Here is a 17995-nt window from a genome sequence, read left to right as displayed (position 1 = left end):
AAAATGTTTACTCCAGCAGCCTTGTTGTGGTTTACAGTTGACTCGGCCAGCAGAGCTTTGTTTACCACTTTGAGGCTTTTCTTTTAAGACTGTATAATGATGAAATTCATGTGAGGAGAGGGTGATCTATCATACTCGTCTCTGTCATTGTTAGGTTTTAGCTGCGAAGGAGTGAACTTGTGACTTGAAGGTGCAGATCAAAGTTGAAACTAGTCCATAATGAACTCTGCCAGTTGTTGCCCATCTGTTAGTGGGGCAGGACAACTGAGGCTGTGCCCTCCTCTCTGCGTTAATTAAAATGTCTGGTGGGAGGAGACTACAAACTGCAATCTGGCTGGTCTGCTGGTCTGCGGACACTGTTGCAGGAATTACCAGCTGCTTCCGCCTTCCCATCAGCTGGGGTAACAATGGTCACCCTGGGCAATAATTGGATAAGATTCCCCCTGTTGTATAATTCAGGAGCTATCTGTCTCACTTGTGTCTAAATGCCTGGCCCTTGGTGGTGGCTCTTCTTCTTTTTTTCCCTTTCTTTTTTAAGGGGAAATTAGTTGTTCATCCTGTTTCTGTGTTTTATTGTAGCTTCCACTGGGCTGTGACCAGGCACAGACATACTGGAACTTAAAGGAACACCTCCTCCTGTATTTTGGGAAACATGATTGTTTGCTGTCTGACCCAAAGCCGCAATATGAATGTCATCTCTGTCCTCTCAGTGCAGAGATACTGTGGGTTTAGCAATTTAGTATGTCAGCTGAGCTGGTTTCTCAGACCACAGAAGACATTATACACCCCTCTTTGCAGGCTAAGTAGTGTTCCATGTGACCACTAAATTGGCTTTGACATGTAAAATTTGTGCAGTGACCCTGTAAAAGGGAAACAAGACTAAGAGTTGACAGCCTTGCTAGTGTCTCTGTGAGTCTGTACTCGGGCTCAGTGATGCTTCGAGCTAAATGCTAAGTTCCATGTGTTAACATGCTCATGACAACATTGCTAACATGCTAATTTATAGCAGGTATGATAATTACCGTGTCACCTTAGGTTAGTGTGTTAGCATGCCAACTTTTTTTATTGCAGTGTTATAGCTCGATTGGTGCTGCTGAGCGTGATGGGAATATTTTGCAGATATTTAGTCATAAACCAATGAACTGAATAAACTAAGATCAAAGACTTAGATGTTTGTGATGTTGATAGGTGAAAGGTTAGGGGAGCACAAACAATATTAAAGTTAATCTTGAGGAGGACATGGATAAACTAACAAATTTCATGGCAGTCTATCCAGTTGTCAAGATATTTCACTTAAAACCACAAATGTCACTTTGTAGGTGGCAATAGAGGGAAAGCCAGGATTTGCCAATGTCACTAGGAGTCATCCCCTGGGGACCATGAACATCTGTATAAAATTTCATGGCAATCCATCCAGTAGTTGTTGACCAACCCACTAACTAACCATCCAACATTAGCATCCTTTGAACCACATTGCTAACGTGGCTGAAAATACTTTTTCCCTTTAAGCACTCCAAACCTGTATTACTTGTGTATTAAATCAGTTGCCCCAGCTACTGGTTTCTTTTTACTTCCAGTCTTTGAACTAAGGTAGCATCAATGCATAACGAGGAACATGATGACTAATCTTTGGGTAAGACTGTATTTCCCAAAGTGCTGGAGTGTCTCTTTAAGAAAATGGGTGGAGGATTTTTATTGTAACTGTCTCTCAGGAATGTGATTTGTGAATCCTTGCAGATCTTATAGAAACAAAAACATTGTTTTCATCCTATTAAGTTTGTATGCAAATTCAGCTTACTGTGTATACACACTGTCACTGCAACTACATACAAACATGATTTCTGTTGCCCTGCATGGTTACGTCTGTAGAAAGGATATATCATCAACAGATGCTTTTTCCATTTGATTAGAAAGTCGTCTGCTTTGCGCAGCACGGAGATCAACATCCACAAACCACCAAGTTGTTAACATGCAAAACGAGCCTTTATTTTAAGCATTATGTGAAGGTGTCCTCACTGTATTACTCTGGTGCTCTTTTGTTTTCTTTGGTCCTTTGCATGCGTAGACCACCTAAAGATTGTATGTCAGGTAGTTTGAACTTAATCCTCTTCACCGGTATTGTTCCATCATCACAACAGATAAATCTGTCAGCAGAGCAGAGAAGGCACTGACTAGCCAAGCAACTCTTGTCTGGTTTTCTCAGGAGACAGCCAGGACTGGGCAGGTCCCTGTTACCCTCTTTAATACCATCTGATAAGCTGTTATGAAAGAGCTGTCTTTTTTTCATTTAGCATAGAAGCTTTTAGGTAGGTGTGTTGATGGGAGGGTTAAGAGAGGGGTTAAGCCAAGCTCAGTGACTGAGACCCAATTGATTAGGCATGGAAACTGCTGGCAACTTACAGAAAGGAAGTCATAATGAGGTCTTTTCACAAACACTGCTTCGACCCTTGAGACTGTCTGGGACATTTTTCATTATGTTGAAGGTAAAGCGGTTTGCATGTCTGTTAATGTTTTTGTCCCAATCCTAAAATGATTGTTGAGTGCGTCTCCTGCGTGTGTCTAACACCGGAATCGAGGAGCAGTTACTTCAGCAGCAGGCATGAATGACAGATGAAGAGCTTATCTGTAATTTGGTAAAGCGCTTCTCTCTCAATGTGTTCAGGCTTGTTGGCAACTTCCCATCTGCAGAACAAAAGCGCTGTGAAGTGGCTGGATTTTCGTGCTGTCACAGCAGTGAGGAGCTTGTAACCCCTTTAGTTTGGAGGAGTGACCTGCAGTGTAACAAGGCCCTCTGCAGTCGTGTGAAGAAGGCCCTCCGTCAGCAGCTCCCCTCCAGCTCCTTTCCTCCCCGGTCGACCCAGGCACAAACATGCCCGATAGTCAGCGCTCGCTCCTGGCTTTCTACTTGTTGATTTATAAGACACTGTAGCAACAGCATCTGACCTACTGCCAATTACTCTATCATCACAGAAGGGCAGGACCTAACTATTTACATGTGTTCATAAATCTAATGCACTGGAATGATGTGTTTTTCCTCAACTAATCATATTCTACTTTTTGTTTTGTAAATAAAATGTCAAAAAAAAGGAATATAACTGAAAAACATCAGGAACCAATGGATTCCCTTTGAGGTAGAAAATAGTCTAAATTCCTTTATTTCCTTATCAAGTTCAGAAAACAATTTGAAATAATGATCACAAACATAGCAGTATGAAATTATGTAATTTTAACAAATATTCTCATTCATAGGATTACTATTCACACAATAAGTATTTTTGTTTATTACACCATGATGTTGAAACGTTTGACAGTTAAGTTCAACTCCTAAAGTCCTGAGTTACTGCTCCAGTGTAGTCGTAAAAGCAAACAAAAGAGGACAAGCTTATTCATAAGAGCTTAATTAAGAAAATGCAAAACAAAGTGTTTGTGCCGACATTAAAAAAAGGTTAGCTGTTAAAAAAGTTTAATGTTGAGATTAAACCGTTTCATTGTGCAAGCAATGAATATTGTGATAATAGTTTACTTCAGTTGCAAGGCCAGTTTCCATCACTGTCTTTAACATTTGAGTTGAGTGAGAGTTTCACTTTGTTCATAGGGTATTTTCAACCAGCTCCCCATTCTGTTTTCAGAAGTTTAAAACACCATAGATACAGCAGGGCACATTTGGTGTAGAAACATATTTATTTAATCTTCATATACACAGAATTATTTTCTCCACAAAGTAAAAGTCATTTTTACATGGGAAACATTGTATTCTATTCTGGCCTGGAATTAACTGTATGATTGTCCAGTAATTATTTGTGCGTAATTACAGCAGAAATGTAGTTTAAAATGTACTGGCTCTCACCCTTCACTTACTAGAAAATAATATCTTAAATGCCATCACCATGTGCACCGTTGCCCCCTGTCATTTGTATATTTGATAATCCTCTATTCTGCATATGGTCTGCACTAAGCAATTAAGCCTAGAATAAAATCAACAAGACAGTGGAAAGAAAGCATAATTTGAGATTATGCTATTGGCAAAAACTCACAAATAAAGTAAATAGAAGTGTGAGATGAGCTCCCCTGGAAGCATGAGAGGCTGGATAGTGTTAAAGGTTGAAGAAAAATCTCTGAACAGGATTACATGACTCTATAATCCCTGTAGATGCTGACACAACAGGTGAAGTAATGTAAGTGTAGAATCTCTCTTACCTCAGAAGATCTAATGTATTATAGTTTAGGTCTGATTATCATACGAATCAAATGTTTTTTGTATCCTCTCCTATTAGAATGATTTTATCTTCATTTTACAGTTCTCTAATTGTCTTGTTCTGTGTTCAGCCGAATGACATTTTCTCAGTTTCACTTACTCTGTGGTCATCTCTTGAGACCACCCTGGTACTAACTGGAGCCTGCAGAGAATTTGCCTTCCACTGAAACTGGACTGTTGTGGGGCGGAGTCGGGTTGTGCACTTTTAAGATTCAACAAGAATACTTTGGGGATCACTTTGTTTCACATTTCAATCCCTTGCCCCTGTAGGAGAAAGAGAGTCCCCCCCCCCCGATGAGAGCCATGTAATCCCCCTGTCCAGCCAGTGGCTAGTTGTCCCCTGACTGTACCTCTGTTTTCTCTGCCTGTCCTCAACTCAACAGAACAACGCAGACCAAGTTGCCTTCCAAGTGGGCGGCGGCCTGTCAGCTCTGGAACAAATTCTGCAGGTCATCACTGCTGCTTCCACACCCACCGCAGTCCCTCGTATTCCTCTCAAGTGAGTACTGTCACCAAATTGAAATATTTACATATTCATTTACACAGTATTACATGTAAATACGTAAATGCAGATGGTCTGCTCGTGTATTTTTCTATGACTTAATACACTACACAAAAATATCAGTTGCTGTGCCCTTTGGTTTATTATCATAACTTTTAATCAAGTTTCTGTTTTAAGCCAGCAGGGTGAGCTGTCTCTTTAGCTTATGTTTGGTACAGTTTGATTTTTAAAAAGCTGACCACTTGTTGTTGTCGAGACCAGTGCTTATGTTAGCCCTGGATGACTGTGATCTTGTTGAGTTGGTTTAAGTCTAAAATTAGGTTCATTGTCAGCACTAGAACAGGTGTGGAGTGAATTTTCTGCAATGACAAAAAATCCCTGTGGGCCTTTATGAATGATCTTTGATAAGCAGCACCTGCATGATGACCCCGCTGAAAATACACATTCTTTGTTGTCTTCCTCTAAAATAGCACAAGGAAAAGTTGCATCACATTTTCTTTAATTTCCACAGTGTTTATCTAATTTCCCTTTGATGTTCTCAAGTAATCTCTCATTAGAATAAATGCATAAATAGCTACTTACCAAGGCTCCACTCAAATAGATCATGAAAACTCATGAATCCTAATCTTAAAATAAACTTATAATCTATTTCAGTTTTGAAGGATTAAGTGTTGCTTGGGTTAAGAAAAATATCCTGCTTATCAAGATAAAAATTAAAAGCTGTGGATTATCTGTTGGATTAAAAAGACGTTTGTAAAAAAGATTAATATCAAAAAAACTGTTTTCGTAGCTCATGAAAAGTGGGTGTTTTAGAGATAGACATGATTTTCACAGGACAGCAGTGACAAAAATATCAGAGAAACAGAAATGGATTAAGGTGTTTATGTATGACTTTCTGTGTACCTTAATCACTGGCATAAATATAATTACTTTAATTCAATTCCCCCCAAATCTCTGTTTGCTTTTTAATAATAAGGAGTATAAATATCAGCTGTAGTGTTGAAGGGAGAAAAGAATATTATCTATTAATTAATTACAATGTTTGCATTTCTGATTGTGCTCACAATATCTAGTAATAACTACAGAAACACCTCTGAATGTTCTATACTGTTTAATGGGAATTCAGCTGTATATTCACAAGGCTACAAACAGCTGTTACACTTTGTCTTCCCGACGACTTCTCTTAGACTGTATCCTTTTTCTGACCTCACTGACAACATGTTCCTTTATTCCCAATTTGTGATTGTTTATGCAATTGCATAAAGTGACTCACTGTTTATAGTTGCCTCATCTCAATAAATACTCTCAAAATGTATTAATGAGTAACAGCGCTGCTCTTCTAGAAATGGAAAGCATTTCCATTTCCGTAATCAATTTGTGTTCATTCTTTTCTCTTGAAACACAAAAAGCACATGTGTCCCATTTATCATTTAGAGTGCAGAGTATTTTTGAGTTGTGGGTCTGACGTTTGCATGGCCTGCCAGTAGATAACCTCAAAGAGGCTGCCGTACTCACTAGTGGGACTCTGTAATGGACTCGAATGGCCTTGCTCTCCCATTCATTAGCATTTACTGGTCTCTGAATCTCTGCTAATGGACAAATGCTTCTTATATTTATAAGGCTTTTAAAGGGCATCACATGTATATTGATTTTTTTGTACTCTCTCTTCCTCAATCATTGTAATCTGAGGGAATTTCAAGCAGACTTCTGAATTGGAAGAAATGTTATTGTCTGAAATGGAGAGACGGGCTTCTTGTGCAAAGCATTTGTTTGCCGCGTTTGTTGGCACATCCATGCATGACGTTGTGTTATCTTAAGTGCAGACAATACCTCCTTGGCCTTAAGACATCCTCTTGACATGCTGTGGTGATGGATCAGGAGGTGAAGATTATGTGTTTTTATCCTCTGCACAGTATTAGTAGTAGTCCAATCCAACTCTGAAGTCAGTTGTGAATAGTTATGAAAGAATGGTCTTGAATTAAGTAGAAAACTAAACCTTTTGCATGGCTAAATGTCTTGCAGTGACGCAGACATCCTCCAGTAAGTCAAAAAGGTTATTTTAGTAGCTTGTTAAGAACTGAGTTTGATTCTTGATTTTAGTTTGTCCTGAGCTGCTAATACTGCTGGACCCTTGGGAGCTTTGCCAGCTGAGAACTGAACTGGAGATAAGCCCCTGATGAACATATCAACCCAGGCCCATGGAGTCATTAATCTTGAGAATATGTACTGTGTATAGTGTAATTTGTTGTGTAGATTCAAGTGGTTCATCCTGTAGCTTGTAGAATGTACCTCAATAAATTAATATAGTTTTTAGATATACAATTCTGTAGGCAAACAAAAGGCTGTTTATTTTTATGAAGTGTGCAGATTTGAACAGTCTATTTAAACTCAAACAAATCTCACTGACCTTTTTTCTGTACTGCAAACCCTGTGAAACGCAGGAGAGGTCACACTTCAACCTTGTGATGCAGCTCGGTCTGGTCAGTCCAGTTGGTTGGCTGGTGACGAGATGCAACACAAAGACGTAGCCCGGCTGTCTACTTATCACTGTCCGTCATCTGGATGGCTGTGTGACCTCCTAATGGGCTGCTATACAGACGCTAGCTCAGGAGTGCGCTACATTATCTGTTTACAGTGATGCTGCCGTATTGATCACCTCCTCCTACCAGATAAGCAGAGTGATTTACAAAAAAAGGCAGCTGCGGAGATGCTCCTGCCATATCTCTCCCCAGGGAGGCTGATTCCATCTTGTTACCATTACATTAATGAGCTAATTCCTCTATGAGGCTCCGCTAATGTCCTGGTGTAACCCTGTGGTCACTGGAATGTCTAGATCTGAGTTTATGCAGCCACTGTCATTAACTTCAGCTGAAGAGATGATATCTCAGAATGCACAGTAACATTGTTCAATGTTAGCATGTAGTTTTCAAGGAACAGAATTATTTTATTAGTTGATTTAATTTGCATTACATTAATTATTTTGCTCAGTAAATACCATCCTCTGAGACACAGGAACAAAAGCATTTTTGACATTTTTTGCTTAAAAGATTACTCAAATAACTAATTGAATTTTAATTTTTTTGCAGATTAATTTTATGCAAATTGACCAATAATTTAAAACATTTTCAGCTCTGTCATTTTATTTTTTATTTTTGCCTTTTATATAAAATAACACTTTATTTACATATATCTATATTTGTAGTATTGGACTGTTTGAAGAATCCATTATACCCATTATATGTACCAACCCTGATGCCAGTAGTATACTGTATATAAATCCCCTGTTATGAAAGCTGTTTTTTTCCCAAAGTGTTGAACTAGTAAGGCGATTAAATACAGGGCACAGCTGTTTGAGTTTCAATAGTAAGTTTGGATGGAAGAATCCTTTTTGTTTTTCAACCCAAAGTCAAACATGACAAGAATCTTTTTGGCTTGTGGCCTCTGTCTTCCAATAGGGGTCACTGGAGAGATGAGAGGAAGAAAGACTTGAGTTCTGTTTATGAATGGTCTCAGCACAAGGCACTATCTGCCTGTCCACAGCTTTTAAAAACCAAAAGAGCAGAGGCACTTGTCTGTTATTTCGGTTGCAGAAATTGAGTTGAAAAATACATATTTGAATATTTTGGTCGTCTGTTGGAAATTTCCATTTCCTTAAACAGAAAGGCAGATCTATGAAGGAGAGGTGATCTCCAGAGAACGGTTTAGGAGTCCTTGAACATCGCGTGTTAATCCAATTTGTATTTCCACCTCTGTCTCACATGACCTGGTGTATCCTGTGAAATCAGACCTGCTACCTGTGGTTTGATTTCAGGATGTTTTCCACCATTTGAAAGTGCGTGCGTGTGTGTCTGCATTTGTGTGTGTGTTTGAGTGCACGCACTCATGCTCCTGTGCATGATGCTGTGTGACGGCTCATCAGATTTCTCCCCCTTCATACCTGGCCAGTGTGGCACGACAGCCAGAGTAGATGTCTTGGAAGCACTCAGGGTATCAGAGAGATCAACAGCAGAATCAAATTAAATGTCATTTAGATAGCAGTGAATGAAGGGATTGTTTGACAGCACAAGGAAATGGATTTGCTCCTCACCTTTTATTTTGGCTTAGGATTCTTTTTCTTCCCCTGAACACAAATTTACCCTGTTTAAGAGGCAGGGACTCAACCTGATCTGGAAGTTGGTCAGATTTCTGCAGCGTTGCTCCAGTCAGGCTTGACTGTGCACATAGGAAACGCACAGAAAGGGCGAGAAATGTGAGACTCGGGTTGAGGAGCACAGATCTCAGGCCTGATAACTCAAGGCAGTGATAAAAAGCATAAAGAGCCTTTTACATGTTTGTTGTCCTGTTGTCAACTGAACTGAGTGTCAGCTATTTACTATAATAAGTGGCTTTATGTTGAAAGATAGACAAAATCCATAACCCCTATATCTCACTGCTGGGTCAGCCTTGTTTATGGTTGCTACTTATGCTTCTTTTGTAGCTATATTGTGGACAAAGTTTCTTCTATTACCCTTTTTTCTCTCCTTGTTTATCAGTCTTTACCTAAAATATATAATATTTTAATGTTTGAAGTTTCAATTTAGAGGGCATTTGCACTCGCACCCCCCCCCCCCCCCCCCCCCAAAAAAAAAAAAAGCCTCCACCTTATCATCTGTACTCCTGTTGGCCACCCAGGCAGAGACCTAGGCCTGCAGGGTGGCAAGGCAGGATCAGGTGTACTCCATCCTTCTACCTCTTGGCCTCATTTCTCTATGGATCTGAATTGCTTTACAGGTAAAATGGTATTCCCTGGCTGTGCAAGGTTAAGCTGTTTAGTGTAGGCGTGCAGATTACATCGCTCATTATTTGCCTCTTGCTTTCTTCCTCAATTTTCCCTTTTTTTATCAGCATCAGATCCCAATGGTTAAATCCACCACCAGTTAAAACTTGTGACGGTAGTCATTTGCTTCTATTTCAAAGCAGCATTGTTCTAAAAGTGACAGTGAGCTGGGTGGGTGGAGATGGATAGTGGCTGTGGTCATTTTGGGAACGCGTGAAGTACAATCTGTGTAATATAATGAGAACCCCATAATGGTGGAGGAATGTTGCCTGCTCAGATAGAGTGGGACACATCAGTCCCTGTGAAGTTTTTTGTGCAACATGAGACAGGCTGGCGTGGCACTTCACCAAATTGTTCCACAAAATCTTTGACTGGAGCTGTCATTGAAGGGTATTGAGATAGTGAGATTCCCAGAGAGGGCGGACTATCAGGTGTCATGCTCATCAAGCTCAATTAGGTGGGAGGAAACCAAAGACAGATCACGGTGATGGTTCATTGTACAAGCTGGTGTAAGGGCATAACTCAAACATGTCTTTGACAGGCTCCTCATTTGTTCAAGGATGACCAAAGACAAGCCTGATTAGCTGTGTTACAAAGCAATTGCATGCTCATTACATGAGCAGTTGAGTGAGCCGATTGTGAAGCTGGAGGGCCACATCTGTCCTGCCAGGAGCGATTTAATTAGAAGATGCCCGTCGGGTCAGGGAGAATTATTACCAAAAACTTTGACAGTACCTTGTTTATACCATTAAGTTTTAATTTAAGGGAGAGGCTGTGTCTATGCATATATTCATTATACTTTAGGTTTCAAATTCCAAAAAGCAGACACAAAAGAAGGAAAACTATTTTTGCAAGAGCCAAGGAAAAAGGTAAAAGGGGAATGGAAAAAACAACATGAGCACAGGCTACAGTATAACTAAACTAGAATATACCTGAATTTTATGTGACAGTGGGAACAGTTCCCAAAATCACTGCTCCAAATGCCAGACATACTGTAGATAAACTGCATTTGAAAAGTTCAACAAGAGTCAAAAGATTTCAACATAGATAGAATAAAGAACTTGCTTGCTATTGTAAAACTTCCAAAATAAATTTTATAACCAACATCAGATGATCATAACTTTTAACACAATTTTATTGTAAGTTTGACAAAGTGGAAACTGCCACTATCCAAGGACAACAGACAAAACGATATGACAGTGCAGTAAAAACATCCAAATTAATTGTCCTTTTTGTATTTATTTTTAAATTTCATTTAAATTTGTGAACATGTCTTTGATGGGAGAAAACAAAAAGATGCCACTAGCTAAACATGTTGGTTGATGTGTAATCTTATTAATTCAGAGGACTAGGTGCAGTTTTTTATTATTTTTTGGGGGGATATTTTATCCTTTATTGACAGGAAACATGGAGAGTAAGAGGAATGACGTGTAAAAAAGGCCGAATTAAAGCTGTCTCATTGCGACCACGTGATTTTGCATGGACTCTCCAGTCTGCTGATCAAAAATGTCTAACATTTACGAGAAGTTCAGAGTCCAAAGTTCTTCTTCATTCCTTTTTGAAGCAACGATTAAATATCCCATTACACACAGTTTAGGACTTGCATGGCTGCATTCCAAGAAGGATTTAAGCAGGTCTGAATGTGATGGGGACACTACTGCTTCCTAGAGGGTTTTTGTCAAAATTCATAGAAAAAAACATTTGGCAGGAAGAGTGCACTAAATCTCAGTTGTCACAGGTATAATCTGAATGCTACCATTGACCAAGATGGCAAAACATCTCTCTGACTTGAAAAGTCAGTCCTTCCTCATCATTTTGTCTCTGATAGGTCATATGATATCCTTACTATATTTTACTCAACTGGGACATAATCCTAAACACCACAATAGTGACTTAAGGGAAAGTAGCTCTTGTCCTTTGGAGGAATGTACATGTCAGTTGCCACAGTTTGAATTTCATAAGCTGTGTGAAGCTTATAATTATACAACAATATTCGAGAACAGGTATTTGAGTTGTCGTTTTGGTATTTGCATAGAAGCTGATCTTTGTCTCATGTTCGCTAGGGAATCAGAGTCCCAATGCTGCATGGCTGCACACAAAGTATAGTTTGGTTTGGATCTCGTGTTACCTCACCTCTTGCTCCACACCGGCTGTGCACTTAACCATTATGTCTTGACTCTTTCCACCGTCTTTATGCTTTAATAGAATTACTGTCAATATAGCTGGCATACTGGACTGTAACAATTTGCAAGAAAACTCATTTCATGATAGATTTTTGTTTAAGTGCTCTGTTACTGTTTTTTAGGTGGACGGAAGTCAGCTTTGATGTCAGATTTGGACACTGTCCGATCGCTCAAAAATATAGTGCTTCTCACATTAATGCCACATTCCATGTCTGACAGCTTCAATAATAATACGGCAGAACGATTGATCTGCCCACTAGGAAATGCAAAGCAAAGGAATAGAGTAAGTTATTGACAGACTTGGGTCTGCCTCAGCCTAATCTATTTTCCTTTACTATGCCAGCGTGGTTTGACCGAAAACGTGCAGCAGATGTGAAGGTTTCGGTAGATATCAAAATGTTTACCAGTTGAAATAAACATGGCCTACTTTAGGCACTGGAGAGGCAGATTCCATTCTTCCAGCGAGCAGATAGGACACGCCATTCCGCCAATGGCTAAAATATACAGTTGTCAGAAAATATTAACTGATGAAACGGGGGTGAGGGGGAGTAGCAGTCACAGCAGAACGATTGGTCAGTTATCTGAAGCATTAATCTTCTCTGGGACTTGTTTTAGAGCAGACATAATACAGAGGCACGTTGGCCGGCTCGGCACTGGCTGCTGCCTGGGGCTGCCTGGCGGCTGCGAGGAGCTGCTGAGAGGAATAGTTTTATCTCTCCAGCGGAAATGCTGCACCATCTCAGCCAAGATGGGACTGAGATTGCGCTCAGCTTCTCTGAAGGTGGCTCTAGTCAGGGGAGTCTCCGCATAAGTAGCTGATATGAGTGTTTTATTCCCCAAATCGGCTTCCTTTACTCGCGCTGTCAGTGAGATACGCTTCTGACCGGTGAAGACAAACTACACCCTTAAGGAACCACAAATACAGAGGAGTGTGTTTGGTTTCCTGATGACTGCAGATAGTCTTGTTAGTGCCCAGGGCTAGACATTTACATCCCAGTAGTAGTAATGAATTGCGAGGGGAGTATCAGCGTCCAGGTGTTTTTAACTTGTGATTAATAATGGTTTGTCATCTTTCTGTGTTAGATCCCTCTGCGCTGCTGTAAATACCTACTACCTGGCATGTTCCTGCTGCCCCCTCAACTGCTCCTATGTGCTGTTTAGCAACAAGATAGCACTTCTCATGGACCTGCTGCTGCATCAACTAACAGTAAGTCTATGCACCCCGGGACATGTAAAAGACCTAATTTGCCCTCATAAACAGAATATTTCATAAATTATGCAATGCGCCAACAGTGTTATTTTGATTTGTATAAAGTCCTGTAAATATAGAGGAGATGCTGACTGTGTTTGCTTGTTTCTAACACATAAATGTATCAACCCCTTCCTTGTTTTCTTTACATTTATCTGTTGATATACAGTCCTCTGACCACAGAGAAAGCCCTGCCTTTTCGCTGGTGTCTGTTCCAGCCGCAGTGTTAATGAAAGACAGAGCAAGACACAAGCTAGAGAGCAACAAACCGTTGCCCAACCTCTCCACAGATGCCTCCTGACTGAGGGAATGTGAGAGCACAGTCAGTCAGGCAGGCAGTCAGGCAGGCTGCACTGCGGCGACATGTCAGCCCATATCCTTCAGCACTCTGTAAGGAGGACTGTAAACATCAGCCCACTCCAAACATCTAACGGTGGCGGCTCGCTGGGGCCGGCCCTACACTCACAACACAGACAGGACAAGGCACAGGCGCAGGGTTGTGGTACATGCATGAACTCTACAGGGGCTTCCTTCTCCAGTGCCGAGTTCCAATCCAAAGCAGTCATATTTCCTTAGGGCGCACAGGGAGAGGTTAGCCTGCATGTTTCAGTTTATATAAAACATATCCCAGCAGCTGCTCTGCTGACTGACATATCCAACAGCACTGCAGGAGACAAACTAACTGTTCTCCATGTCTTCTATGCAGATTAAGAATTGGGCTCAACAATTATCCACGCTCCTACACACCCCTCTTTGATGAGTTGTGATTTAATTTACAACTGTTAACTTTTACATGTGCGTCTGGTATGCGTGTGCATGAGCAATAGAGTGAAGCAGTGGGGGTAGTGCTGCCATATGAGCATGTCCCCTTTTAATTAGATTTGTGGAGAATGTCGGTGGATTTACCTATGCTGTCAGTATTCACCCCAACCATTAGACCAAATGAGAAGGTTTTACCTTTACAACGCTCTCCATGTTGAACAGCCGCACTGTATTTTAAACATAGACTTCTGCTTATGCGTTTCATGAAGTTTGTCTGGAAATGCTCATCTAACTGCATTGTCTAATTTCATCCACAGCATTTTTCATTTAATTTTATTTTTTATTTTGTTTAGTCAGGATGTAGTTTGTTCATAGTAGAACTCACTAAACTGTATAATGTAGCAACAATGTTGGAGAAGCCTTTTGCCTTTGCCTTTTACAAAAACAGGGCATTTAACATTAGTCTCTGCATTGACTGAATGGCTTTAATGTGCATGCTGAAGGTTAAATTGCCCTGTTTTTGTTTATCTCTCTGCACTGTGGGTATTTTGTTTAATGACATTTGGATACTGTCAGATTTCTGCTGCAGCCTGTCAGCATGAGGGTCACCCTAGTGATTCAAATGACACAATATATGTGTGGGCAACCTTATTTAAATTGTTTTTTTTTTCTCTATTTCTTGCAGCTGTATGTCCCAGATGAGGACAAGTCCATTTTTGGACGCAGTGTGAACAAACAGATCTTTGAGGGTTTGACGACAGGCCTTCTGCAGACCATCGCTACCATCCTGGGGTCCCTGTGGCCACATATCTCAGAGTCCGGACAAGGTGAAAACACATGGATTTCCTCCCCAGATGCCAAGGTCAAGCCTTCCACAGAGTCCTTCAACACTCGCACACAAGACCTAATCAGGTATTTCTTTCTAGTGCTCTGTGCTACTCTCACGCTGCTGCTTCTCCTCCTCCTACATGGCACCTCTTTTTCTCATCTCATGACCTTTTTACCTCCTCTAGTACATCCCTCCTCCACTCCTCTTCACTGGGTTGAGAGTTGGTCAACCTCTGATTTCCTCAGCAGTGTGCCTTATGTAAAGAATAGGCTGACAAAATGTCAGATCTCCTGGAAATGGTCCAATTGGTGTCTTGTTAGAATGGGAGTTGTGTGAGAATGACGGTGTATTCTGGCATCCTTCCAGTTAGTACTTTTTCCACACATTCAGTGCCACATTTCAAGTAAAATCCGCTCTATGAGAAGGGGGGTGCCACAAAGTAGCATAAACAAAGAGCACTTCCCAAGCTTTGAAAGGTCCCCTTGAACCTGGTGTTTGAGCTAGCCATGTGGGCCTGGGCTGTAGGAGTTGTTCCTGTGTTGGGAGAAATGTGGGCTGTGAGGAAAGGCAGGCCCAGCCTGATGAAGCCTTGTGGAAGAGCGCAGTCTTTCCACCATCCCTCCCACAAGCCATGATTCATCTGGACGGAGCAGCTGCACAGGCCCACCACTCTCATCCGCTGACCCAGTCGTAACCCTGGAGACAGGGGAGGGCCTGAGAAAAATGGTATCGTCAGACTGGTAATCCCAAGTACGAGCTCAAGATTTACCTCAGCTGCCTTGTATAATGTATATGCTTGTGAGGAAGGACAAAAGATCAAAACATTTTTAGCTTTTGCAACACCCTTCCATTATACCAACCCATATATCACATAGAAAGGAGTTCACCATTTCCTTTCCCCTCATTACCAGTTTGTCAGTTTGGCTTTCAGTGCTTTTAGTCCCCTATCATTGTCATTCATGTTTTCAATCCATGCTCAAATGATGAGATGCAAACGGGTACATTCGACCACCAAGCTGGTTGTCAAACAGAGAGCAGGCATTTAACAGAGCAGTCAAAGTGAGGAAAGATCCTTTCAACCCAAAGTAAAGCTGTGGAAGAGGATCAAGTCAAAACAATGGGACTAGGTTCAAGTGTCAGATGACCTGCGGAGGAGGCTGAAAATGGTCGTAATCACCTGTTTTGAGAGGATCTCAGTGAGTGACACTTCTGACAAAAAAAGGTATGCGAAAGAAGCAAAGAGTCAAAGAGTCATAAGCTGAAGAACAGTGGCTCCACAGTGACCATATCAGTGACTTGAAAGCCTCGATTGGCAGCTGTAGCACTCGCCAGATTTTCATACGCTGTCGGTGCCTGAGCTGAGCCCCGAAGGTGCAGGCATACCGGAGCTGTGAGAAGACGGCCCCGGGTCAGCAGACTGTCAAGGGCCCAGAGCTGGGCTGGCACAGGGGCCACAGCAGCTCTCTAATGACACTATTAGCAGTGATTTGCGGCTGAAAGAGTACAGGGAACATGATCATGAGACCTGTCATTGGCAAAGACAAATTGGAGATATCACAGTAATAGCAGGGGGTGGACGGCTTAGGTGAGGTATCCGCTTTCAGCTGCAGTGGAAGTATGCACAGTAAAGGCCTTTGTTTGCCTGTGTGAGATGAGCTTTTATAAAAAGGAAGTCACCCATGGTAAATTTGTTTTAACATTTAGGAGAAAATGCTATTAACCACTACATGTTTTTTTTCTTGTGTTTCCTGCAGCTATGTAGTAAATATGGGTCTAATTGACAAGTTGTACGGATGCTTCCTGTCGGTCCAAGGCCCCGTAGACGAGCACCCCAAGATGTCTGCTTTCCTCCAGCAAGCCTCAGCTCTGCTGCACAGCATGTGTAAGCTGTGTTTTGTCGTCACCGGACGGTGAGCACATCTCTGTTACTCTGTTACGCATCTCAAACAGCTCTTGATCTTCCTCTGACAAACACACACAGACCCTCTCTCTTTGCATCTAATGACAGAGACTGATGTTAATGTTAATGTCACAAGGATCCACAAAGGCGGGCTCGTGGTTACTCAAACAAAGAGTGCGGTTCCTCTGCAATCAGCCAGAAGGTCGTTTCCTCCAGCCAGCTAGCCGGCTAAGCTGTCGTTACTGCAGATAGAGATAGGTATCTGCTTGACCCAGAGCTCTGTCACTCACCATAAACCTTAGCCTGCAGCGCGGGGGGAGCCCACCCACGTGTGCTACGGTGACCTCCACTAAGAGAGGTTCAGTGGCGCCGCTGACAGAGGCTAAGCACACAGACACACCGAGGGACATCAGCACCACAGTTCCTCACTTAAAAGGAAAATAAATGTTTACCAAGGTAGCAGGGCCAGATATGCTTTGATACCACACGTTACAATAAAAACTGAACTGGAATAACCTTTTAGGTATTTAATTGTTACACTGAATCTAGGTAGAGATCGAGCCAAAACAACCTCACCTCTAAACAGTACAGTACTGTAAGACCTTGTCATTGCTTTTTCAGTTTTACCCATTGTGCTGCTGCACCTTGCTACAACCTACAAGGTGCTTCACATGAGCAAGGTAGAAGACTACTGCAGTAGGACTGTGTTTGTCTCTGAATATTTGTGAGATAAGTGTCTGATCTCACCAGATTTAATGGGAACAGTGTTATGGTCAACGCTGCAGCTAGCAAGCAATGTTCTGCCAAGATTCTGTGTGTCATATATAAGAATGCTCAGTGGGCTTGTAGAATATTTTGACCATGCCAGTTGCTGTGTCAGGGGATTATAATGGCATTATAGGAGGCTGTGTACTTGCCTAGCAGCATATTTCACACGGAGCCTGTTGGCTAACATCAAGTATCAGCATGCACTGTAGCTTCCATCCAGAGGTCACACACCCTCCATTCTACATGGCTGCAAATCATAGCTGGTGCTGCTGTGGTAGTCTTAAATTTGTATGTCTGTACAAGCCCAGCGTTTTCACTGGGGTCTTCTGCTTTGCGACCAAAAAGACCTCATATAATTTTGCATTAATTATGTCAATTGTTTCACTGTTACAGGCACCAAAGTGTTTTGTGATTTAGTTATTTTTTCATTTGTGCAGATTTTATTCACCACCTAAATGTTTTGAAGCTCTTAGCATGACAAATTTATATTTCAATCTCTTGCCCTAATGACAGATAGGTTGGTTACATCTTTGACTTGTGGAATGGAGCCTTTTCTCCATACTGTCAAGCTTGTACGTCCTCTTTCCAACCTGAATTATCCTTGACTTTGTTGTTTAATGTGAGGCACAATGAAAAGATGATGTTACCAATCCCTTTAACCAACAGGGTAGCATCTCGTTGGAACCAAAAAAACATATCACCTTGAATCCTCTCAGGCGGGCTTTGATTAA

The 17995-nt window shown here is 41.4% G+C and overlaps 1 protein-coding gene across 4 annotated transcripts in view; it reads left to right on the top strand.

The window, feature by feature from the left end:
- scaper (S-phase cyclin A-associated protein in the ER) overlaps nucleotides 1–17995 on the top strand; it is a 59050-nt gene that overhangs the window by 29444 nt on the left and 11611 nt on the right. For all 4 annotated transcript variants that reach the window (XM_018664084.2, XM_051073364.1, XM_051073365.1 and 1 more), the window contains 4 exons: nucleotides 4639–4754; nucleotides 12840–12963; nucleotides 14453–14679; nucleotides 16351–16506. In XM_018664084.2, coding sequence (XP_018519600.2) covers nucleotides 4639–4754; nucleotides 12840–12963; nucleotides 14453–14679; nucleotides 16351–16506 — 623 coding nt within the window. The remainder of the gene's footprint in view (nucleotides 1–4638; nucleotides 4755–12839; nucleotides 12964–14452; nucleotides 14680–16350; nucleotides 16507–17995) is intronic.

Source organism: Lates calcarifer, linkage group LG10, assembly GCF_001640805.2.
Source record: "Lates calcarifer isolate ASB-BC8 linkage group LG10, TLL_Latcal_v3, whole genome shotgun sequence".
NCBI lineage: Eukaryota > Metazoa > Chordata > Actinopteri > Centropomidae > Lates > Lates calcarifer.
The sequence above is the reverse complement of the archived record's forward strand: the minus strand, read 5'-3'. Positions and strand labels throughout refer to the sequence as shown.